Source organism: Crocuta crocuta, unplaced genomic scaffold (genome assembly GCF_008692635.1).
Source record: "Crocuta crocuta isolate KB4526 unplaced genomic scaffold, BGI_CrCroc_1.0 scaffold125, whole genome shotgun sequence".
Classification (NCBI taxonomy): Eukaryota; Metazoa; Chordata; class Mammalia; order Carnivora; family Hyaenidae; genus Crocuta; species Crocuta crocuta.
The window spans coordinates 1,766,986-1,793,968 of record NW_027531143.1 but is presented as its reverse complement, the minus strand read 5'-3'; the positions used below and the strand labels follow the sequence as shown (position 1 = coordinate 1,793,968).

The window sequence follows — 26,983 nt, the reverse complement described above, 5'->3', positions numbered from 1 at the left end:
GCCTCCAGGTTCCCTCCCAAGCAGACCTGCACTAACCTTGCTAACACCCCATACCCATCCCTGCATTCTCTTGGCAGACCTACCCCCTAAAATAGGCCCTTGGCCAGAGTCTATTCAAAGTGGTGCCAAAAGCCTGCCAGTGTGCAAGCAGCCCAGAAAGGGGCCAGCACACTCCAAAGTTATTCCTGCCTTGGAAGAGCGGAAGATAACCATACACACCAGTCTAACTGATGTCCCAGCTGGGGACAGATATGGGATCTGGGTGCAGGTCCCACCCAACAACAAAAGCTTTTCAGCAGACAACACAGGGAAAGCACCCTGCAATTTGGTGCTACTGCATCTCTGGAAAAACCTGGTCTGACCCAACTCAAGCCCAGAGAGGCCACATACTGGCCTACTAGCAACAAAGGAACCAAGACCTGCTTATAACAGGCAAAGAGAGCCACTTTAGACAACTGGACTGAAGGGAAAAGTAGCTTAGGCACAACAGCAGGGTACATGCAACACACACAGGAGATACCACTGAAGCGCCAGGTTCTGGTGAACAGGGGACACTGCACTGCAGGGCATTACAGGACATCTTCTTCATGAAGCCACTACTTTTAACAGTAGGAGACAAAGCTGACTTTCTTAACACATAGAGACAGACATACAGAGTCAGACAAAATGAGGAGACAGAGCAATATGTCCCAAATGAAAGAAAGGGACAAAATAACAGCAGATGAGTTAAATGAAACAGAGATAAGCAATACACCTGATAGAGAATTTAAAGTAATGGTCATATGGAATATCTTTAGATATTCCCCGGACTTGAGAAAAAATGGAGGATCTCATTGAGACCTTCAACAAAGAAAACATTAAAAAAAAAACAAAGATGAAGAACTCAATAACTGAAATTAAAAATATACTACATGGAGTAAAGAGCAGACTAGAGGAAGCAGATCAGCTTCCTGGAAAAAGGAAGAATGGAAACCCATCAAACTGAACAAAAGAGAGAAAAAAAATAAAATAGGAAAATAAACTAAGGGAACTAAGAGATATCATCAAGTGTAATAATATCTGCATTGTAGGGATCCCAGAAGAAAAAGAAAGAAAAAAATGAGGTAGAAAATTTCTTTGAAGAAATAATAGCTGAAAACCTCTTGAATCTGGAGAAGGAAACAGACATCCAGATTCAAGAGGCAGAGAGGCCCCAACAAGATCAAGTCAAGGAGGCCCACACCAAGACACATAGTAATTAAAATGGCAAAAAGAGATAAAGAGAGAGCCTGATATGGGGCTCAAACTCAGGAACCAAGAGATCACAACCTGAGCCAAAGTTGGACACTCAACTGACTGAGCCACCCAAGGCATCCTCCAGAGAATTTTTTGAGGGGAAGAAAGGACAGTGTAGGAAGCCTCACCACATTTTCCAATCCAGACATTAGCAATTAAAGTTCTAAATAAAGTTAATGCTATTGTATAATCAACATCAGGTTCTTTTTGTGTTCTCAATTTATTCAGAAATCAGAGAGACAGATGAGTCTTTACATGGTACCACTAAGAACAACATATGCTATTATTATGGAACAGAGAAAGGTATGAGTGGTTTTCTCTGGATGGAAAAGCAGAGAATACACAAACGAAGTAGGGTTTTTTAAAAAAAAATTAAATCCTTATTTATTTTTGAGAGAAAGAGAGAGTGAGAGAGTGACAGAATGCGAGCAGAGGGGAGAGAGAGAGACACAGAATCGGAAGCAGGCTCCAGGCTCCGAGCTATCAGCACAGAGCCCAATGCAGGGCTTGAACTCAAGAACAGCAAGATCATGACCTGGGCCGAGGTAGTTTTGAACAGAGTTGTGTTCTAGAGGCAGAAAAAAAAAAAGTTTCACAGTATGTTGAATTATGCAAAGGAAGAGTATTAGAAAAAGAATGCAAAAAGAAAAACAAGAAAAATTTACTAAAAACCTGGAATTGATTATACAACTGAAATCTTAGAGAAGAATTTCAGTTCTGGAAGAGACTTTGTTCAGTTTGGCTGGAATACATGGGAGAAAGTAAAATAAATAGGTCAGAGTTACTGAGAACCTGGGAGTGACAAGATGGAAGTTTTGCACCAAGAAGATAACTCTAGAAACAAGGTGTACATGTACCAAGGTGGGGAGAGAGACTGGAAGAAGGAACCCAATTAGGAGAATATTAAATCCAAGCAAAACAATTTTTTTAATGTACTTTTATTTTTGAGAGAAAGAGAGAAACAGAATGCAAGGGGCAGGGGGAGACACATAATCCAAAGCAGTCTCCAGGCTCTGTGCTGACAGCTCAGAGCCTGATGCAGGACTTGAACCCATGTACTGTGAGATCATGATTTGAGCTTAAGTCAGACTTCCCAGGTGCCACAAATCCAAGCAAAATTTAATGAGGGTACAGAGAAAAGAGAGCGAATGAGAGCTATTCTATGGAGTCAGAATCAAGAGAATTTGCTAAAAAATTGTATATGCTAGCAAAAATAATATCCATTTTTTGTTTTCCTCCTATGCATATGCCAAGATCAAAAATCAAAGAAACCCAGTAATCTTAGCTATATCTAGAATAAATAGTTTTGCAAAGTATTTGTCCTTCAGGATCTTCTTTTCTAACACGGAGAAAAAGGATATTTATAAAGAGTACCTTCTTTACTTTCTCGAATTATTTTAAACATGATAAATAACCTTGTTTCAGGAAATATAAATTTAAGTTACTATAATAACAGGAGAAAAATCAAATTAACTCCCAGAAACAATGAATTTTGCCTGGAGAATATGACCGAACAATATCATTGTAAACCAACAATCTACCTGTAACCATGCAACTTTAAAATAATCTTTGGTCTCATAAAAATGCTAGGCTGTAACTAGAATATGAATAGATAACAAGTGTTTACCATGTGTCTATGCTAAAATGATAATACATGTTATCATTACCATGTTAAGAGAGGCAAACCAGAAAACAGGCTTTTAACTATGCAGAACAAACTGAGGATTACTTGAGGGGAGGTGGACAATGGGATGTTAAATGGGTGATGGGTTAAGAAGGGCACTTGTTGTGATGAGCACTGATTACTGTATGTAAGTGATGCACTAAATTCTACTCCAGAAACTAGTATTACACTGTATGTTAGCTGGGATTTAAATAAGACTTGAAAAAGAAGAAAAAATAAATACAATGAAACATGTTACCTCAATCTTCACAATTCCATAAAGTTGATCCTAATGTAGACCTTCATCTTACAGATGAAGCTGAGTGTAAGAAAGGTCAAGGCTTGCTTAGGTTTCTTAGCTAGTAAGAGTGCTAGAGCCAGGATATGAACCCACGTCTGATTAACTCTGAAGCCTATGTTTTTCTTTTTGTTTTTTTTTTTTAATGTTTTATTTATTTCTAGGAGAGAGAGAGAGAGAGAGAGTGTGAGCAGGGGAGGGTCAGAGAGAGAGGGAGACACAGAATCTGAAACAGGCTCCAGGCTCTGAGCTGGCAGTCAGCACAGAGCCCGACACGGGGCTCAAACCCACGAACCGTGAGATCATGACCTAAGCGAAAGTCGGACGCTTAAACGACTAAGCCACCCAGGCGCCCCTCTGAAGCCTATGTTCTTAGTCACTAAACTATACTGTCTATAATTGAAATCATATTGGAGTTTTTTGGTTGAACCTTCAAAAATTACAACAACTAAATTATAATTCAACAATTCTCTAAAAAAATGCATATAAGCATAATACTTACAGATGCTGTTAGCTAGAACTTGTATACAAACGGAAATGTACACTAATGTTATTTCAGGTCTGTGCATCATCTTCATGCTCTCACTCTGAGTTACAGTAGCAGGTGTATACAAAACATGCCAGAAAAAAATGTGGTGACCTAAATTTAACTTCCAGTGCTAAGAGCAGCACAGAATGGCATTTATGAGTCACTGGCTTTTAATATGTAGATATAATGTGCTGCCCTCTAGTGATTTCAATACCTTGCATTTATTGAGACTGAAGAGCCTCAATAAGGAAGAAGGAAAACATTTTTTTATTATTAGAGAATTCAAATCTTCATTTTATAGTAGGAATGACTGAACAAATAACTATTGTTTAAGCCCTAAATAAATTTTAACGGGTAAGAGCACAAGAGCTAATCCTTAAACAATGTGAAGGTTAGGGGTGCTAACTCCCCTACATAGTCAAAAATCTGCATATAACTTTTGACTCGCCCAAAACTTAACTACTAATAGTCTACTGTTGACCAGAAACCTTACAAATAATATAAACAGTTGATTAACACATGTTTTGTAAGTTATATTATATACTATATTTTTACAATAAAGTCAGTTAGAGAAAAGAAAATGTTTTTAAAAAAATCATAAGGAAAAGAATATACATTTAGAGCATAGTGCTGTACTTATTGAAAAAGATCTGTGTATAAGTGAACCTGTGTTGTTCAAGGTCAACTGTACATCCAATAATGATTTACCAATTCAGAATGGTTAACGAAATACCAATATAGAACACAGAAAAAGATGAATTAGAGAATAAGGAGTGGTTACATTTTATGCATGTCTTATCTTGCCTAATTCAAAGTTATTTTCTATAGGAACAAATATAAAAGGGGGTGAAGTGGACTACAATTATTGTACTGCATTTCTTTTTTCAAGCATAGTTTTAAAGCACAGTAAATGATTACAATTAAAACAGTTTTTAAGAATGCTTTTAGGACTCCTCGGTGGCTCAGTTGGTTAAGCAACCAACTCTTGATTTCGGCTTAGGTCATGATTCTCACAGTCATGGGACTGAGCCCTTCATCACGCTCTGCACTCAGCATAGAGCCTGCCTGGGATTTTCTCTCTTCCTCTCTTTCTGCCCCTCCCTCCCTCACACTNAGCACAGTAAATGATTACAATTAAAACAGTTTTTAAGAATGCTTTTAGGACTCCTCGGTGGCTCAGTTGGTTAAGCAACCAACTCTTGATTTCGGCTTAGGTCATGATTCTCACAGTCATGGGACTGAGCCCTTCATCACGCTCTGCACTCAGCATAGAGCCTGCCTGGGATTTTCTCTCTCCCTCTCTTTCTGCCCCTCCCTCCCTCACACTCTCTCTCTTAAATAAACTTTAAAGAAAAAAAGAATGTTTTTAAAAATTTGTAGTATTTGTAAGAAATTTTTTTGTATCACTAGTCCTTCCCAAATATAAAAAGTATTTTCTTTTATAACACAGATGACAGCTTGGCTTAGGTGCACATTAGTAGTTGTGATTTCAGAGCTGGGTTGCCAGAAGTTTTTAATTTNCGCCCCGAAGTTTTTAATTTTTAAAATAAACATGCTTTTGCTACTAATTGTGCTCTTTTATTTTTTTCAGCATCAGTGCCAAATTTCCAGCATGCTCAGTACTAAATTAACAGCCAAGAATATCAGCAGTTTTCAGTGTTTCTAAAATTTAATAACCAATTTGGTGATAATATTACAAAATATAAAAAATACTCTAAATTTAACAATAGCAGTACAAATAACAGCAGACTTACTAAAGGCACTTGAAGAAGTTTTCATAGTGTGGTTCACAGAACATTTACAAAGGACACTCAGTATTTCTAGTTACCAGCTGAGGCGGCACCACCTAGAGCAAACAGCTTATAATTCACCAGGCCCACAGTTTTGAAAATAACTGATTTCTGATTATTTTTTTTTTAAGTTTTGGGGATTTGCATTATTGGAAACTTTTAGTATAAAGTGATATTTTGCTAACTCAAACTAATTCAAACTCATGAAAACTTACTTAAAATTAGCTTAACAAGAACCATATTGTATTTTTAACAGCTTTACTGAAGTATAATTTACATACCATAAAGCTTCCTTCTTTTAAATGTTTCAGTAAATGAGTTGCGCAGCCATTACCATAATCCAGTGTTAGAATCATACTATACATGGGGCTCCTGAGTGACTCAGTTGGCTAAGCGTACCACTTCAGCTCAGGTCAAGATCTCCTGGTTCATTGGTTCAAGCCCCGTGTTGGGCTCTGTGCTGACAGCTCAGAGACTGGAGCCTGCAGCCTGCTTCAGATTGTGTCTCCCTTTCTCTCCACCACACCCCCACTCATGCTGTATCTCTCTCTCTCTCAAAAATAAATAAACACTAAAAAAAAATTTTAGCAAAAATAAACTATTAGGACCTAATCAAGATAAAAAGCTTCTGCACGGCAAAGGAAACAATCAATAAAATAGGCAACCGACAGAATGGGAAAAGATAGTTGCAAACAACATATCAGATAAAGGGCTAGTATACAAAATCTATAAGAAACTCACCAAACTCCATACCCGAAAAACAAATAATCCAGTGAAGAATGGGCAGAGGACATGGACAGACACTTCTCCAAAGAGGACATCCAGATGGCCAACAGACACATAAAACGATGCTCAGCATCCCTCCTCATCAGGGAAATACAAATCAAAACCACACTGAGATACCACCTCACACTGTTCAGAGTGGCTAAAATGAGCAAATCAGAGGATTCTAGATGCTGGTGAGGATGTGGAGAAACGGGCACCCTCCTACACTGTTGGTGGGAATGTAAACGGGTACAGCCCCTCTGGAAAACAGTGTGGAGGTTCCTCAAAAAATTAACAATAGAACCCCCCATGACCCAGCAAAAGCACTGCTAGGAATTTACCCAAGGGATACAGGAGTGCTGATGCATAGGAGCACATGTACCCCAATGTTCATAGCAGAACTCTCAACAATAGCCAAATCATGGAAAGAGCCTAAGTGTCTGTCAATGGACGAATGGATCAAGAAGATATGGTTTATCTATACAATGGAATACTACATGGCAATGAGAAAGAATGAAATCTGGCCATGTGTAGCAGCATGGATGGAACTTGAGGGTGTTATGCTGAGAGAAGTAAGTTAGGCAGAGAAGGACAGATACCATATGTTTGCACGTATAGCTGGATTAGGAGGAACTTAACAGAAGACCATGGGGGAGGAGATGGGGAAAAATAGTTGGGGAGATGGAGGAAGGCAAACCATGAGAGACTCTTGAATGCTGAGAGCAAATTGAGGGCTGATGGGGGTGAGGGAGACAGGTGATGGGCATGGGGGAGGGCACTTGTTGGGATGAGCACTGGGTGTTATACGGAAACCAACTTGACAATAAACTATTAAAAATTTTTTTTACAGACTCATAGTATAGATTTATTAAACTGTTATCAACCTCACCTACATAAAGTAACCAAATAACTCATAATGCCAACAACTCAAAAGTTTTTTGGATCTGCTATTTTTAAAAAAGAGAACAAATTTAATCTTCTTTCAATAAACACAAAATTACCTAACAAGAAAAATGCTAAGACTATTTTAAACATATTGAAAGATTCATGCTGAGGAGGATTTAAACTGTCCTCCTAGTAATCTTGTCCACAATGTTAACCTGGCAGACTGCTATAGATAGTACTGATCGAAAATTAAGCAAAGTCCCTGTTTATGTTTTGAACTCCAAATTAGTGAAATAAGTTTTGCTGAGGTTCTACTATAGTTAATTAAACCTGACTTCTAAAATGAAGGTAATTTGCAAGTGAGTATAAAACCAGCAATAAAAACATGATAGCAAATACTCACCTACAAAATATCTCAGTATTTGCAATATTTCTCAAAAAATATGAACTGATATCAGCCTCGGTTTTAAAAAAAAATTTTTATATTTCGAAACTACTGGTTAAGTATATAAATACACATTCATTTTGGCATGATATATAACAAAGTATCCCATAATCTTTCTGTGATCAAGATGAAAAAAATGAGAATGGAGAATCACTTGAACCAGAGCTGGTTGAACAACCAAGTGTCTTGAGTGACCTAAGGCAACTTGAAAGTATCTGTCTCAGATCTCTGACTCTGGCTTTGTCCACTTTCAGATGTGATACTGTGACAGAATAGTATATATGTAGTCCAAATTCCAGGCATAAGAGCTCCAAAAACCCTTAGGATTTCCCAAGTGATGGGGGGCAAGGGTGAGAGAAGTGTCTTTGTTATTCATACTAAGTTCCTTTCAACCATATCAGAATTTATGCTAATGAGTGACTCTTGGAGGTGGGGCATGGTTGCCAAGAGAACCAACTATACAACTAGAAGACTGGAACTTTCAGCTCCAAACCATATCCCTGAGGGAAGAAGAGCTGAGGATCATTATTAGTCACCAATATCTGATGATTTCGTCAGCCATGCCAACAAAATGGAGCCTAAACTAGGCTCCAAAGAGCTGCCAGGTCAGTGAACACATCGAGGTGTGCAGGCTTGTGCACCACGAGAGGGCATAAAAGCTCTACGCCTATTCCTCATACCTTGCCCTATGTATCTCTTCCATTTGATTGTTCCTGAGTTGTATCTTTTATAACAAACTGGTGACCGTTTCCCTAAGTTCTGAGAGCTGTTCTAGCAAACCGTCAAGGTTAAGGAGGGAATTGTGGCAATTCCTGATTTACAGATGTTTGGTGAGACATATGGGAAACCTGGACTTATGGCTGGCATGTGTGTGGAACGCAGTCCTGTGAGGCAGAGCCTTTCATCTGTGGGGTCTGTGTAAACTGGAAAGTTAATGTCAGAAATGAATTAGACTGCAGGACACCTAGTTGGTATCTACAGAGAACTGGACAATTGCTTGATATGGAAAACAATGCACCTGGTGTCAGAAGTGTTCTGAGTAGAGGGTGACAGATAAACTGTCCTTGAAATATTTTTTGTTAATGCTTTTTNTGAACCATGAGATTATGACCTGAGCCAAAGTTGGACACTCAACCAACTGAGCCACCCAGGTGCCCCTAATATCCAGAATTTCTACTTTAAGATAGTAGAGGAGCATAGGCATTTACTTCTCCTTTTTCCCAAAGGCCTACTGAAAGTGACACAAAAAGAATTAAAAAAAAAATTTTTTTTTTTTTTAATTTATTTCCAGGAGAGAGAGAGAGACAGCGTGAGCAGGGGTGGGTCAGAGAGAGAGGGAGTCACAGACTGAAACAGGCTCCAGGCTCTGAGCTGGCAGTCAGCACAGAGCCCGACGCGGGACCGGAACCCACGAACCGCGAGATCATGACCTAAGCGAAAGTCGGACGCTCAACCGACTAAGCCACCCAGGCGTCCCCAGAAAAAGAATTTTTAATGGGGAAAATTATAGCATCACTGGAAAACATGAAAAGGTATCAGTGGACAAGAAATGTTAAGGAATACCTTGAAATTAGCAAATACAGGATGAGGCAGGTAGAATAAGAACAACAAAAACCCCACAGCCTTCCTGAGTGTCCCAGAGAGTTCCAAATTCTGAGCCGATAAACACCATTACCCTGTACCAAGCACTTTATATGTATTATTTCATTTAATCCTCATAATTATTTTGAAAATAGGTATTATATGCACATTTCTCAGATGAGGAGCGAACATTTAGACAAGTCATATAATCACACAGCTAATCAATGGTGAGGCCAGGACTTGAATCCAGTTAATGTGAATCTGGAGTCTGCTTTCAGTTATTATGAGATACAGGCCAAAGGGTAATCCCATAACAGTAATAATTAAAGCACTACACTAATTTCAGCTGGTACCGGAGTGCCTGACTGGCTCAGTCAGAAGACCATGTGACTCTTGATCTCAGAGTTGGGAGTTCGAGGCTCACATTAGGTGTCGAGATCACGAACAAAAATAAATAAATAAAACTATAAATTCATCTGGCACTATTTCCATCAGGTAAGAAGAGTAGTTCTCTCTTTTTGTTCTTGAATTAAACCTTGATAAATTCCTTCTACAAATGAGTGAAATCTGTCTAGAGTGGGTGGAGGGGCTGAGAGAGGAAGAAAGACACAAGAGTTAACCTCAGATCCCCACACAGATTTGGAATAAGGAAAAATGTTTTAAGGAAAAGAAGATCCACACTAAGTATCACCACAAGAAATGTTTTCTTACTTTGGCAGCTGTGGGGTTCCCAGGCTCCCTGCTCCAAGATTACATTTCCCAGTAGGCATGTTCTGCTCAAAGCTCACAGTCAACCATCCCATTCAAGAAAGGTATCTGTCTTATAAAATGGTGAGGCAATCCAGCACTGTGGTTCAGAACATGAATTCTGAAGTCAGCCTGCCTGCCTCCAAATCTGGGTTCTGCCATGCAACTCTAGGGAAGTTACTCAGTGTCTCCTTCCCTCTCTTTCCCCATCTGAAAACTGAGGATGATAACTCTATTTATCTTACAAAAGTTGTTGTGACGATCAAGTGAGATAATTTTCACTCAGTGTAGTGCTTCTCTTATATAAGTGCTCAGCAAAGGGCCTGGCACATGGTAACCTGCAAGCAATGGTATGTGTTAGTTATGAAGTACAGGGGACAGAGGGGTAAGGAGATAAATTAGATGATGACTAAGAAATCTTCCAACCTTGAAAATCTATCAAATTTTTTTTTAAATGTTTTATTTATTTCTGAGAGAGAGAGAGAGAGACAGGGAGAGCAGGGGAAGGTCAGAGAGAGGGGGAGATATAGAATGAAACAGGCTCCAGGCTCTGAGCTAGCTGTTAGCACAGAGCCTGACACGGGGCTCGAACCCACGAACTGTGAGATCACGAACTGAGCTGAAGTCGAAGGCTTAACCGACTGAGCCGCCCAGGTGCCCCAAAAATCTATCAAATTCTTAAGAGAAAAAAATTTTAATTTCATCAAATAAGACAATGCAAATTCCAAAACAGTGAAGTATTCACTGAAGTCAGATCAATACTTGGTATAAATTCACCCCTGAACCTCTTGAAGGCATTTTATTAATTTCTTGATTTATGACTACTAGCTATAAATTGCCTCTCAATAATATAAATTAAATGTGCAAAATGAATTTGGATTTAGAGAATGAGGAGAGCTAACTAACTTCTAAGCAACTGATTAGTATCAATTAACTGCTATAACAAATCTACTCCCCTACCAGAATCGTGACCATAGACTGAGCTCTTTCAATCCAGAAGTTCAAAAACAGAAATTAGCAATACGAGAACAATACCCAAAGAATTCCCAAGAGGAAGATAATAGTACAGCTTCTTGTCAACTGGAATCTCCAGGGCAATAACAGGCCAGAGCATTGCATGGCTGCCAGGAAAAGCCAGTCAGCTTAGAAACCAGTGACAGCCCAGGATGGGAACCTATTCCAAACCTAAGCTGATCTAATTTTACGGATTCATTATGGCTCCCCTCTAGAAATCCCATCCATTTAGAGTTCCAAATTAATAACAATTTACTCAGAAACAACTTAAAGTTAGGACCCAGCAATTAAGCCATCTGCCTAGGGGACTCCTTATCTGGAAGGACTGTGTACCCAAAGCAGATCTTCTGGGCCAGCACTAAGAAATCTTTATAACCTGATAACCTAGGAAATCAGAGATGGACTTTGCCACCTGCTGTGGTCAGTAGAAAAAAGAAACTTTAGGTATGCCAAATCTGAGATGCACATTAAATAGTAACAAGTGCAAGAACTACACACCTACATGATCCTTACCATAAGCCAGGAAACTGCAGGTAGACAATTAGAACAGTGATGATAAAGCCTCCATTCCCAGAATAAGACATTAAACCAGGGCCCTTTTCTTCCCCCCTTTTTATATTTACAATTTTTTCCTACTCCTTTTTCTGTGCTTTTCCTTGCCACTTAACCACCTTCCTATCTTTTCCAGTTGTTCCACTCACTGTTACACTTGAATTCTTTTAAAATTCTTTCTCTCTGTTCTTTCTAAAATGTCATTCTAGTAAGTTACCAAACAAACTGTATAGAAACAAATATAAAAAGAAGGCTCTGACAATTTCTCTTTGTTGACATGAATACTGTCTACTTTTGTCTGGCCTGTAACTTCCACATGTCAAAATATTATGCCCATGATAAGAGCAGAGCAACTTTTTAAAAATACTCAAGTCTAATGAATATTTTTAGTGGCAATATAGTATGAAAGCGCAAAGAACAAAATTAATACAAAGAGGTCTCATATAACATTATGACATATAAAGTAATTATTCTTTTAAGTTTATTATTATTATTATTATTTTTAGTAATCTCTACACCCAACAAGGGGCTCAAACTCATGACCTCAAGATCAAGAGTCACACACTCTTCCAACTGAGCCAGCCAGGCGCCCCTAGAGAGTAATTCTTTTTTTTTAATTTTTTTTTAAGTTTATTTATTTTTGAGACAGAGAGAGACAGAGCATGAGAGGGGGCAGGGCAGAGAGAGAGAGAGACACAGAATCTGAAACAGGCTCCAGGCTCTGAGCTGTCAGAATAGAGTCTGATGCGGGGCTCAAACCCACAAACTGTGAGATCTGACCTGAGCTGAAGTCAGATCCTTAACTAAGCCACCCAGGTGCCCCTAGACAGTAATTCTTAATTCTAATACAAATAAACTCTTTTACCTAAATTCAAAACACATAGATATGTAAGTATCTCAAAATGCAGCCACTTTTAGTATATTATGCTCAGAAAAAAAATGTAGAAAAACTTAACACTCCTTAACTATTTTTATTTCCTATAAGATAACAATTCTCCCCAAATTAAATTTTTTTTAATGTATATTATTTGAGAGAGAGACAGAGTGAGAGCGGGAGAGGGGCAGAGAGAGCCGGAGACACAGAATCCAAAGCAGGCTCCAGGCTCTGAGCTGTCAGAGCTGTCACAGCTCAAAGCCATGAACTGTGAGATTATGACCTGAGCCAAAGTCGGATGCTTAACCGACTGAGCCACCCAGGTGCTCCTAATTCTCCTCAAATTAAAAAAATATATATTTTTACCAAAATGAAATGCAATATAACCTTGTCTTCCTTCATTCTTTACAGTATTTACAGAATTTAAGGAAGAAATTTTAATTATTCTCTCCTTTGAAGACTTCACTTAAAAAGTCTTTTCAGGGCACCTGAGTGGCTAAGTTGGTTAAGCATCCGACTTCGGCTCAGGTCATGATCTCACAGTTGTGGGTTCAAGCCCTGAGTTGGGCTCTGTGCTGACAGCTAGCTCAGAGCCTGAAGCCTGCTTCAGATGCTGTGTCTCCCTCTCTCTCTGACCCTCCCCTGCTCACACTGTCTCTCTCTCTCAGAAATAAATAAAAATAAAACATTTAAAAATTTTTTAAAAAAAGTCTTTTCAAAGTTTTTTTTTTTCTCTTTAAAATAAGGAAACAAGGTGGGGCGCCTGGGTGGCTCATTCGGTTGAGTGTCCGACTTCGGCTCAGGTCATGATCTCACAGTTTGTGAGTTTGAGCCCTACATTGGGCTCTGTTCTGACAGCTTGGAACCTGGAGCCTGTTTCAGAGACACAGAATCTCTCTCAAAAATAAACAAACTCTTTCTCTCAAAAATAAACATTATAAAGTCAATTTAAAAATAAATAAATAAAATAGGAAACAAAGGTAATTGCATATAATAATGTATGTCCCAACTGTTGATATCAAACTCTCACTTGCAATTAAAATGGGGTCCAAGATGGGGTGCATGGGTGGCTCAGTCAGTTAAGTGTCCGACTTCAGCTCAAGTCATGATCTCATGGTTCGTGAATTTGAGCCTCATGTCAGGTTCTATGTTGAAAGCTCAGAGTCTGGAGCCTGCTTCTTTTGGATTTTGTGTCTCCCTCTCTCTCTGCCTCTGCTCCCCTCGGGTGTGGTCTCTCTCTCAAAAATAAATAAATATTAAAAAAGATTTTTAAATGGAGTCCAAGAAATATAATTCCTTAAAATATTTTAAATGTATGCCATGAGCTATATGCACACTTTTGAGCTGTGCCTCTGTCCCATTTTTATATTTCTGTTTATCTTCTTCCTCTCTCCAACAGCTGAACTGGGATTCTTTCACTTAGAATGTAATTTGAGGGGCACTCGGGTGACTGAGTGTTGGTTAAGCATCCAACTCTTGATTTTAGCTCTGTACACGATTTCACAGTTTGTGGGATTGAGCTCCATGAGCGGCTCTGTGCTGAGTGTGGAGCCTGCTTGGGATTCTCTCTCTCCATCCCTGCCCCCCCTGCTTGCATGAGCATGCTCTCTCTCTGTCTCAAAATAAACATACATCCAAAAAAAAGAAAGAATGACATGGAAACCAACTTGACAATAAACTATTTGTAAAAAAAAAAAAAAAAAAAGAAAATAAATATATAGAAGGGAAAAAATCTATAATGCAACAATCCAAAAGAAAACAAAAAAGAAAGAATGTAATCTTAAAACAAAGTCACAATCCTACCTATACATTCAAAATTATATCTTAAAGGCATTAAGTTCACTAGAAAAATAAAACTGAAAGAAAAAAGTCAGTAAATATGACAGAACTTTTTCTGTTGACTATTTTCTAAAAAAATGTAACCATATTAATATACATGAGTCCAAGAATATTTAAAGAAGAAATTCACGCATTTCATAAAAACCATATAAAATATCCATCTTACCGATATCATTAACAAGGGAATTAGAATCAGATGCCCCCAGGGTAGCTTCGAACTCCTCTTGGAGACGATATGCTCTTTGCAGGAGAGCTTCAAGTTTATGGATAAATTCAGTACTAATAATATCCTACAAGGAGAGAAAAAGTACACACATCAAATATTAAATTCTAATGTTAAAATTTTTAATACCTTCCACTCTTAAACGAAAGGCAAAGAAAGTGTGGGATGTAAGGAAGGCCCGTTAGGTGGTGATAGCACTGGGTTATGCCTGTGCCTTTAGCCAAGTTACCCCAGTTCTCTGGGATTCAGCTTCTTCACCTACAAACTTAAGGAGTGGGGCTAGACCAGGGGTTCTCAAATTAAGATCCTTGACCAGTGGCATCAGTATCATGTAATAAGTTGTTAGAAATGCGAATTCTCGGCCCCATCCAAGCCACTGAATTAGAAACTCAAGTCTGTTTTAACAAGCCTTTTGGATGATTCTAACACATGCTCAAATTTGAGACTCACTAGCTGACATGATTGGTAAGTATCAGTCCAGCTCTAATTCTATGTGACTTTTATGAATATAATGGCACTTAATTAAAACAAGGCTTTTAAAAAATCCTTTTGGGTGCCTGGGTGGCTCAGTCGGTAAAGCTTCTGACTTCGGCTCAGGTCATGATCTCACGGTTCGTGGGTTCGAGCCCCGCATCGGGCTATGTGCTGTCAGCTAGCTCAGAGCCTGGAGCCTGCTTCTGATTCTGTGTCTCCCTCTCTCTCTGACCCTCACCTGCTCACACACTCTCTCTCTCAGAAATAAATAAAACATTAAAAAAAAAATCCCTTTAGAAATCATAGTAATTCTATATATTTTTAGCAAATCAGGGAACTTGATTATGAATTGCAATTTTGGGATTTAATAACTAACTGAACAGAAAATAAGGCCAACAAGACCTACTCCTCCACCCCCACACACACATAGTCCCAAGGGAGAAAAAAAAACCATTTCTATTAAATGCCACAAAAAGAAAGTATAATCAATCACTATTAAACATTGTTCAATTCTTCTAATATTATAAAGGCCACTCTCCAGCAAATCCCCCTTACATCTACACTTTCTTCAGCAATGGCATCTCCTGCACCCAATTTAATGGAACTACAGGCTTCATCTTCAGCCTGTCTATTTCGAAAAGTGAGAGCTTGCTCCCATCGACGTAGCGCCTCTTCAAACAATTCCATACCTATGAAATAAGAACAGAACAATTGTAAATTAAAAAATCAATGCCAAATTAAAATCGTTTGGGGCTGAAATCTTTCTCATATGGTTATCAACAATGGCACAGTGTGACTGTAATTTTGGCTCTAAAGAATAATCTTATGCTCACCTGATTTCATAGCAGAATTTTTTCTATTCTATTTTATTTTAATTATTTTATTTTATTTTTAAGTAGGCTTCATGCTGAGCATGGAGACCAATGGAAGGCTCAAGCTCATGACTCTGAGATCAAGCCCTAAGCTGAAATTAAGATTCGGACACTTAACCAACTGAGCCACACTAGAGCTCCTTCATAGCAGAATTTTAATTCCCAATATATTCTAGGCCTATAGTTCTAGTCAACCAAAAATCGGAGAGAAATGACCAATNTCTTTCTTTTTTTTTTTTTTTTTAATGTTTATTTTTGAGAGACAGAGTGTGAGTGGGAGAGGAGCAGAGAGAGAGGGAAACAAGGAATCCGAAGCAGGCTCCAGACTCTGAGCTGTCAGCAAAGAGTCTGATGCAGGGCTTGAACCCACAAACTGTGAGATCATGACCTGAGCTGAAGTTCGACGCTTAACTGACTGAGCCACCCAAGTGCCCCTGTTTTCTTTTTTTGTTTTTTAAAGTAACTCAAATATATATGGTACTTGGGGTTTTTCTAGAACAGTATTGTGAGTTCATCAAAAGTCCAACAATAGTGGCTAATTTTTATATTCACACAACTATCTTTCAAAATATCCACCTAAATTAAAAAGCTAGGTAAACAGAAGAAAGTAGTTGTTAAAAAGCTACTGGGTTTACAAGAGGTTGTTAGAAGGAAGAGTAAAACTGAGAAGAAATAGCATATTAAGTCTAGAATAAGGTTTTTCTATGTCGATTTGGATAAATTAATTGCTGAGTCAGTTAAAAATCTACAAGACCATTGCAAGAACCGAACAACGATTACTGTCCAAGTAGAAATTCATATCCCCCCATCTATACAGCTTTTGTGGGAAAAAAAGGTATGTGCCTCTTTTTCTCCAAGTAAAAAATGTCTTACCAAACTAATTATGTACTTCAAACAAAACCGAAATATTTAAAACTTCAACTTTTCTAGACATATAAAAGAAAAAGATCTTTAAAAGCAGCTCAATCAGGGGGCACCTAGATGGCTCAGCCAGTAAAGCACCTGACTCTTGATCTCGGATTGTAAGTTCAAGCCCCATATTGGGCATGGAGCCTATTTAAAATAAAAATTAAGAATAAATAAACAAGCAAATAAAATAAGAGCTGCTTAATCTGGGCAAGTCATTCTTAAGATGTTTTTCATATACAGTAGTTAAGGAATACCTCTCATCTAAAAATCATTTCTTCAGTTCTGTGAAGAACCTACAACCCTAAACAAAAAAAGTGTTATTTAAATACATCTTAGTCCTTTTCTCCTCATTTACTTTTCCATAGTAAAGAACTAACCACTGTGTAGATCTTCCTTCTAAAAACCTATGCACTTGGGGCGCCTCGGTGGCTTAGTCGGTTAAGCGTCCGACTTTCGCTTAGGTCATGATCTCGCGGTTCGTGGGTTCGGGCCCCCGCGTCGGGCTCTGTGCTGACTGCCAGCTCAGAGCCTGGAGCCTGTTTCAGAGTCTGTGTCTCCCTCTCTCTCTGACCCACCCTTGTTCACACTGTCTATCTCTCTCTCTCTCCTAGAAATAAATAAAAATTAAAAAAAATAAAAAATAAAAAAATAAAAACCTATGCACTTAAAAGACAATTAATTACATCACTATCTCCTCTCTTTTCTCCAAAGTTTACAATTCTAGCTCCTTCAACCTTTTCTCACTCCATCTACTCTCTAGCCATCTGATTATTTTGGGTAAACAGTAAGGGAGAATGACACAATAGCTGAGTAGTTCCAAGATAAAAGCTGTCTCCCAGGAAGAACTGTGTTTCACCTCATTGTGGCACATGGCCCAGTTCACCACTTATCCTCAGTTTTGTAACAGGTATTCAAACATATTTCACCAATACCTTCTTTTAATGTCATCAATCTTGTAAAGGGAAGCAAAACAATAGGCGGGTGATCAGGTGATTCAGAGGACTCCTACCAATCTTAATTCTATTTTACTGAGACTTGCTGCAGCTTCTCTGGCTTTGCTCTATTTCTCTACAATTCTAACTCTCAATAATCCAACAGAAGCTGTGAGTGTAGGTTTACTATACACAGGGTAATACAGAAGCACAGTGAGCTTAATTCTCAGGAGACCTTTGGGAAAGATGGCAAAAGAACTACTCTTACAATCTTTCCTCATAGGCAGGAATACCTATGGTGATACCACAGAGGATGACATAGTCTAGCTCTTCTAGAGTGTGGGAATGTACACAGTCCTTCTACAAATCATTATCTCCTTTACTGTTCATTGACCAGGCTACATCAATGTTTTTTAGTCTTGTTTTTTAATTAGTATGCACTACCATTAAAAGAAATAAATCCTGAAATAGAGTAGCAAATACAGAAAAGCATCTGAAAAAGTATTTGAATCTGATCTGATGTTAAGTTCTCTGCTTCTTTTTCTAGGCTCCAATGATACTCTCTAGACATGCTCCTGGTCAAGCCAAGAGGAATACTAAGATGTGAAACACAGTCCTTCTTTTGTTTTAAAATTTTTTCTGGATATAAGAACACAGGGTGCCTGGGTAGCTCAGTTGGTTAAGCCTCCAGCTTCGGCTTAGGTCATGATCTCACTGTTCTTGAGTTCAGGTCCTGTTCAGGTCCCAGAGCCTGGAGCCTGTTTCAGATTCTGTGTCTCCCTCTCTCTCTCTCTCTGCCCCTCCCACACTCACATTCTGTCTCTCTCTCAAAAATAAACATTAAAAAAATGTTTTTTAAATAGAAATGATAGCTAGCTACATAAAACACAGATTAAATAAAGTGGACTCTGATAGACTCATTAGGTAAGAATCAAAAGCTCAGGTTAAATGAATGAAATAGACTGAATAATAGCTACCCAAAGGTATTAAGTCTTAGTCTCCAGAACATTATCTTACAAAGAAAAGGGGTCTTTGCAGATGTGACTGAATCAAGGAATCTTAAAATTAATTAATTGAGAAATTTAACATGGGGAGATATCCTGGATTATGTGGTGGGCCCTAAATCCAATCACAACTGTCCATGTAAGAAGCAGAGGGAGATCTGATACACACAGAGGAAGTGATGATGGGAGGTAGAGACTGGAGTCACATGACCACCAGCCAGAAGCCATCAGAAGCTAGGAAGGGAAAGGAACAGATATTCCACAAAGCCTTCTGAAGAAGGATAGCTCTAAGGATACCTTGATTTCAGCCTAGTGATAACAATTTCAGACTTCTGGGCTCCAAAACTCTTAGAGAATACATTTATGCTGCTTAAAACACTAAGTTTGTGGTAGTCTGTTACAGCATCCTCCAGATATAGGTTATGTTATATATACTATATTCAACAGGAGAATATTTAAAAATTTTGTTGCTTCCCTTAGAACAATTCATCATTATTTAGTTTCACAATAAAAGTGAGCATAATATCTTAAAACATTATTATGTTATTCCTACCCATCAAGTATAAGTTCTCAGGAGTGGTCACAGGAATATTGACAAGTTTAATATCATCTTCATCTGCTTTGTCCCAGGAGTTAGAATTGCCGCAAGCACAGCTATGACAAGAATTGACACTCTGGACCTAAAATTAACATCGAGAGCAATTACTTCAAAATCTCTCTTATGACTATATTTTGTCCTCTTTTATATTAACAAATTATTTACAGAAATCCTATTCCTAGTAAAACAACCCATGGAATCCCTACCGGAAGAAATAAATCTGATTATATTCAAAGTTAGAAGTCATAAGACCCATCTATGGCCATACCACCCTGAACACACCTTATCCCATCTTATCTCTGAAGTTAAGCAGAGTCAGGCCTGGTTAGTACTTGGATGGGAGTCATAAGACCCTAAGTATTTTTTTTTTAATGTTTATTTTATTCTGAGAGAGAAAGAGAGACAGTGTGAGCAGGGGAGGGTCAGAAAGAGAGGGAGATACAGAATCTGAAGCAGGCTCCAGGCTCTGAGCTAGCCATCAGAGCCCGACGCGGGGCTCAAACCCACCAACTGTGAGATCATGACCTGGGCCGAAGTCGGACGCTCAACCGACTGAGCCACCCAGGTGCCCTGACCTGAGTCAAAATCTGATGCTCAACTGACTGAGCCACCCAGGTGCCCCCAGGTTCTGCCCTTTTTAGGGGCACCTGGGTTGCTCAGTTGGTTAAGTGCAACTTCAGCTCAGGTCATGATTTCAAGGTTTCCAAGTTCGAGCCCCATGTTGAGCTTTGTGCTGACAGCTCAGAGCCTCGAGCCTGCTTCAGATTCTATGTCTCCCTCTCTCTCTGCCCCTCTCCTGTTCACATTGTGTCTCTCTCTGTCTCTCAAAAATAAATAATTGTTAACATTTTTTTTTAAGAACTCTACACTTGGGGTGCCTGGCTGGTTCAGTTGGCAGAGCACGGGACTCTCAATCTCAGGGTTGTGAGTTCAAGCCTCAAGTCGGGCATGGAGCCTACTTAAAAATATATAGGATTGCCTGGGTGGTTCAGTGAGTCAAATGTCTGACTTTTAATTTGGTTCAGGTTATGATCTCACGGTCTGTGAGATCTAGTCCTGCATCAGGCTCTGCACTGTCAGCACAAAGCCTGCTTGAGATACTTTCTCTCCCTCTCTCTCTCTGCCCCTCCCTTGCTTGAGTTTACATGCACACATACTTTCTCTCAAAAATAAAAATAAACATATTTTAAAAATTTGGTATATTTTTAGGCATTTAAGAAAGGGGCAGCTTGATATTCCAACAAAACAGAGAAGAAAAGTACAGAATATGGTGTTCAATAAACTATTTAAAATAAGAAATATACATGATGGTACAGACATACACACCCAGAAGTATATATGTAAGAAATTACCAGTGCTATTTGTCTCTAAGAAGGGGAACCGAGAGGATCAGGAGAATATGTATCAGTGTAAAGTTTTTTTGCCTCTTCTTTATTTAGTAGCAAATATATATCCTATCTATTTAACAAAATTTTTAAACCATATTAAAATTTTAAAAACATTAACTTTATTCCTCACTTGTCAATCAATACTCTATCAATGCTTCAAAGAACAAGGTGAGAACTCCACACTTGGCTTTAGCAAGCCACATACTTTTTACCTACATAGGCTCATCACTTTGTGACGTAGTACAAAGTCTGGCTGTATCTTACAGCATTTTTGCAGGACATCTAGTTTTTTGTTTAGTTTTGTGTGTGTGTGTGTGTGTGTTTGTGTGTGTGTGTGTGTGTGTGTGTGTTTACTTACTATTTTAGAGAGAGAGAGAGAGAGAGAGAGAGAATGCAAGAGGGGGAAAGGGGCTGAGGGCGGAAGAGAGAAGTGGGGTGGGGGGATGGTGAGAGAGTCTTAAGCAGGCTCCATACTTAGCACAGAGCTCAACCTGGGGCTCCATCTCATGACCCTGGGATCATGACTTGAGTGGGAATCAAAGCTGGATGCTCAACCGACTGAGCCACACAGGCACCCCAGAAACATCTAGTTTGAAGCAGTACTTTCACATCAACACTATTCTTACAGGACCCCATGTGTCCACATGACCTACTCAGAGAAAGCTGGAACCAAACTGGATGGTTATTTAGCAAAAGGAAAATTTTACTTGCCTAAGAAAATAGACTCAACAAGATGATTTAAGTTTCTTTCCATACTAAGAGCTATCTATAATTAATTTTTCTTAAGTTTTATTTTTATTTTGAGAGAAAGATGAAGAGCAAGTGGGGAATGGGCAGAGAGGGAGGAAGACAGAATCCCAAGCAGGTTCCATACTGTCAACCCAAAGCCTGATGCAGTACTCGAACCCATGAACCATGAGATCATGACCTGAGCTGAAGTCAGGAGATAGACACTTATCCAACTGAACTACCCAGGTACCCCTAATAATTATATGACATTTAAACCAATATATAACAATTGACACAAAATTAAACCTATAAAATAATAAATTTTTTTCTTTACTTACGGAGCCTAAACTCTGTGCAGAACCTGAATATTTACTGAAAAGTCCTCCATTAGCATAGTTACAAGACTGAGATCCTTTGTCTTTGGCAGAACTTAAAGATAATGTCAAATTTTGTCTACTACTGGAACAACTTGAACCTATCAAACAAATATATCAATAATATTAGAAGTATCAGTAACTCTAATGATAAATTTCTGAGAAAATTTCAGAGTTTATACTCTATTCCTTGAGAAAGCTTCTAATTTTAAAACACATTTCCCTCAATTGCATAATTTATTAAATGTACACATTTATTAAAATCTACCTCTCTTTACAATTGTTTTTAACACTGCTGAAAATCTGCTTCCTAAATGAATGAAGAATAAAACATTCATCTAATTAGGGTGATACTCGAATGATCAATTGTAATCAGTATAAAAATACTGGCAACCATGAATCTTCAAGTTATAAATTAACAAAATGTAAGCACTTCCTTTCCTGAATTACACCAGTACGATGTCCATATTGCATTACATTGTGATTAGTTTTTTCTTTTTCTGCATCCCCTAACCATCTCTCTATCCATCTACGGCTGATGTTGTATCTCAGTCTATCTTAATGCAGTAGATAAGACACCCTTGAATTCAATTCCTAGAACTTATATGGCCCTGAGCAAGTCACTTAAGTTTTCTCCATCTCAATTTTCTTTATGTCCAAAATGGAAACAATAACACTGGATACAGTCCTAATTCATAGTATTGTTATAAAAGTTAAATAATGCAGTGAATATGCAGCATTTATCACTATGCCTGAGATCTAATAAAATTCATTAAGTGAGAGCCATCATTACGGTAATGTTCACTGTACTTGGCACAAAATAGTCATTCATTAATTATTTGCTGGACAAATAAATCATAAAACCACAGGATACTCTAAATAATAAATTTAAAATAATTAAAATTTTTAAAAATAAGAAATTCAGCATGCTCAAAGAAATTATCGTTTTTTTGTTTTTTTTTTTAACGTTTTAGTTTCAAGAGAGAGAAAGAGACAGAATTTGAGCAGGCAAGGGGCAGAGAGAGAGGGAGGCACAGAAACCGAAGCAGGCTCCAGGCTGTGAGCTGTCAGCACAGAGTCCAACACAGGGCTCAAACTCACAAACCATGAGTTCATGACCTAAGCCAAAGTCAGATGCTTAAGTGACTGAGCCACCAAGGTGCCCTAGGAAGTTACTGTTATTGATTAAATATGGCAATATGTACCATATCTCTAACAAAAACTACAGGTCTTTTAAAGGCCAGCAATTCTACCTCTACTTATATCCTAAGAAAATAATCAGACAAGTACATGCAAAGCAAGAAAAACATTCTAAAGGGACCAACAGGGAATTAATTAAATAAATTAGTGGATATGTTTACAAATTTAACACTAAGTACATATTAAAAACAATAGCAGAAATATAGTTATTGACCTAGAAAAATCTTTTTATATATTGTTAAATATTTTAAAAGCAGACTGTAAAAGGTATAATCATAATTTTATTTAAAATACATATATCATTTGCTTATACATAATATAAAATTATATATCTTAATAGACTTAAATACAAATAGAAATAGATAGATGCCAAAGTATTATGAGTTATTACATCTGGGTAGCAGAATATCAAGTGATTTTAATTCTTTGCTTATTTATCTGTATGTTCTGTTCTTTCTGAAATGAATTATGTATTATCTGGGAGTTAAATATTAAGGAAAGACATATTGGAGGCTACAACACAGAAATCACTGCACTCCAGTTATGATTTATATATAAAATTTCTTCGTAGATTCAGTTCAGCTATCTCCACATACCTTTGTCTGATGCTGCTCTTTTAGTGTATTCAAGTACGAGGTGCTCTGGTTCCCATGGTAATATTTTTCCTTTCTTCTTTCCACGTCTTCTTTTAAAGTGATGGGCCAGAAAAATTACAGATACAGCACTCACTGCAGTTACCACAAACAGTTTTTTTGCTACTGGTGAAAATCTTATCTGGAAAAGATGCAGTTAGGTTGAAAAAGATTTCCTGTATTTGTTCACTTAAAGACATAAAGAGGAAAACTTATTCTNAGTGTGAGCAGGGGAGGGGCAGAGAGAGAGGGAGACACAGAATCCAAAGCAGGCTGAGCTGCCAGCACAGAGCCCAATAGGGGCTCAAACCCACCAACAGTGAGATCATAACCTGAGCCAAAGTAGGACGCTCACCTGACTGAGCCACCTAGACACCCCGAGGAAAACTTATTCTTAGGATAACCTAGTTCTAACTACCACCAAAAGAACATTATTTCACTCTTTGAATGATAGCTCAAATGAAAGCTGTCACTCTGAATGCCATTTTTTTAAAAACAAATAAAATGTATTAATATATTAATTTCTGAAAGTCTTAGGTAAATAGTGTTACCACAAAAGTCAAAAGAAGCACAAAATAATTCAACTCCATTAAAACCTGTTGAACCATTAATGATTAATTCATGCAACTAACTGAATGAAAGCAAGATTTTAAATGACAGGAATGATTAATTCAGAGATTTATTTATGTATTTATTTTTAATGTTTATTTATTTTTGAAAGGGAGAGAAATAGAGCATGAGTGGAGGAGGGGCAGAGAGAGAGAAGGAGACACAGAATCTGAAGCAGGTTCCAGGCTGCGAGCTATCAGCACAGAGCCCTATGCGGGGCTCAAAACTACAAACTGTGAGATCACGACCTGAGCTAAGTTGGTTGCTTAACTGACTGAGCCACCCAGGTGCCCCAGTTCAGAGTGTTGAAACCAAATTTTTTTAATCTCTGGAAATTTGAGCAAACATGAATTAACTTGATTTCTAAATACTATCTAAATAAGCCCTTTTATGCATGAATTATTCAACAAATATTTACTCAGCATTTTACAAAGTACTGCACTGTGCTATGAAAATTAGAATTAAAATCTTATTGCAATTCTATTCAAAAAGCAACTATCAAATGTCTTTTATTGATCAGGAAGCACTAGATATAGAGGCCACAGATCTTGCCTCCTTCAAGCAGTATGTTATAGTAGAGACAAATACAGTCACAATAAGTATATGCTAAGTATTCACATCAAAGCAAGAGGTAATTTGTCTTGGGGGACAGACACAATTACCTAAAATACAGGAGAACTATAAAATAAAGCTATAATCTTAGGGTGTAGAGGGCTGGAAAGAGTGTCACTTCCAGCTGTACAACAACAAAAAAGCCAGACAAATGCCACGTTCTCAATTTTTCTTGAACCCATCACAATGCTGAGGACAGAGGGCAATCAACTGGCCCCCAAATTAAGGAGACACAGGTATCTGCAGGGAGAGATAGGGCATAAGCATTGGCATGCAGAGATAAAACACAGCAGGAAAGCTGTAAGAAGAGCTCAGCTAGTATGGTTAGTAAATTGGTGGAGACAGTAAGCATTGGTGAGAGAGGGTTAAGCACCCCCAAGAGCAGGGGGGATGCTGCAGATATGGAGGTAATTGATACTTTTTGCAGGTTTTACCTTGACGAATCCCACCAGGCACTACTCACAGAAAAGACTGTAGGAGTCCTAAGTCTCCCTAACGGTGCAGAACTTGGGGGGGGAGGGAAACAGGAGTTTGTGAGGGGCATGAACTGTATCAATACCCTTTGCTATTCCCTCAAAAGAACGAAAGACATAAACTGTAGAATGCAGCTTCAACTTTCAAAGGAAATACACAGCACTAAACATTTATATTAAAGAAGTAAGGTATAAAATGTATAATCTCAGTTTTTACCTTAAAAAACTAGAAAACAGGGGCACCTGGGTGGCTCAGTCAGTTTAAGCGTCTGACTTCGGCTCAGGTCCTGATCTCACAGTTCGGTCTGTGGGTTTGAGCCCTGCATCAGGCTCTGTGCTGACAGCTAGCTCAGAGCCTGGAGCCTGCTTCAGCTTCTGTATCTCCCTCTCTATCTGACCCTCCCTTGCTCACGCTGTCTCTTTCTCTCTCTCTCTCTCAGAAATAAATAAAACGTTAAAAAAAAAGAAACTAAAAAACAGAAGAACAAATCCAATCCAAAGCAAGTAGAAGACAGGATATAATAAAGACTAAACAGAAATCAATGAAATAGAAAACTAAATCAATAAAAGCAAAAGCTGATTTAAAAAATCAACAAGTTCACTCCCAGGTTTTGGCAAAAAAAAAAAAAATTCAGTAAAACTGACAAATCTGAAGCGAGTCTGACCACAACAAAAGAGAGAGAGAAAGAAAGAGAGAAAAGATGAAGACACATATTACTAAAATCAGAAATGAAATAGGCATTGTCACTAAAGATTTCATGGATATGAAAAGGATTACTATGAAGAACTCTATGCCCATAAATTCACTCAGGAAGAAACAGAATGAATGGTTACATACGTACTAAGAAATCGAATATGTAGTTAAATAAAATCTTTTAATAAGACTATAGGGCAATTTTTACCAAATATTTAAGAAAGAAGTATCAATTCCATTCAATGAGGGAATACTTCCCAATCATATTTGAAGCCAGCATTACTATNGTACTAAAGAAATCGAATATGTAGTTAAATAAAATCTTTTAATAAGACTATAGGGCAATTTTTACCAAATATTTAAGAAAGAAATATCAATTCCATTCAATGAGGGACTACTTCCCAATCATATTTGAAGCCAGCATTACTATTACTATCAAACCAAAAATGTTACAAAAAAATTAGACTAATATGTATAATGTAGATAGACTTTTTAAAAGTCCTTCACAAAACAGTAACACATTGAATCCAGCAACATATGAAATATATCCGATAAGGGTGCCTGGGTGGCTCAGTCAGTTAAGCATCTGACTCTTGGTTTCTACTCAGGTCAAGATTTCAAGGTTTGTGGGATCGTGCCCCATGTCAGGCTCCATGCTGAAGCACTGCTTCTGCCCCTCCTTCACCTCTCAAACAAACCTAAAAAAAAAGAAAACTATATATGACCAAGCCCTGTATATCCTAGGAATATAAATCTGGTTCCACATTCAAAAATCAATGTTTAATTTACCATAATAACAAACCAAGAAGAAAAGCCATAATATAATCTCAATGGATTCAAAAAGAACATCTGAGGGGCACCTGCGTGGCTCAGTCAGTTAAGTATCTGACTCTTGGTTTTGGCTCAGGTCATGATCTCAGGAGCACATTGGGCTCTGTGCTCTCAGGGCGGAGCCTGCTTAGGATTCTCTCTCCCTCTCCCTCCGCTCCTCCCCCACTCACTC

General features: G+C 38.1%; 1 protein-coding gene across 3 annotated transcripts in view; it reads right to left on the bottom strand.

Annotated features, from left to right (window-relative positions):
* The window catches only part of MIGA1 (mitoguardin 1), a 93,524-nt gene that overhangs the window by 48,849 nt on the left and 17,692 nt on the right, over positions 1–26,983 (bottom strand). For all 3 annotated transcript variants that reach the window (XM_077771080.1, XM_077771082.1, XM_077771081.1), the window contains exons 3-7: positions 23,557–23,734; positions 21,725–21,861; positions 19,225–19,351; positions 15,510–15,643; positions 14,424–14,547 (exon numbers count right to left, since the gene is read on the bottom strand). In XM_077771080.1, coding sequence (XP_077627206.1) covers positions 14,424–14,547; positions 15,510–15,643; positions 19,225–19,351; positions 21,725–21,861; positions 23,557–23,734 — 700 coding nt within the window. The remainder of the gene's footprint in view (positions 1–14,423; positions 14,548–15,509; positions 15,644–19,224; positions 19,352–21,724; positions 21,862–23,556; positions 23,735–26,983) is intronic.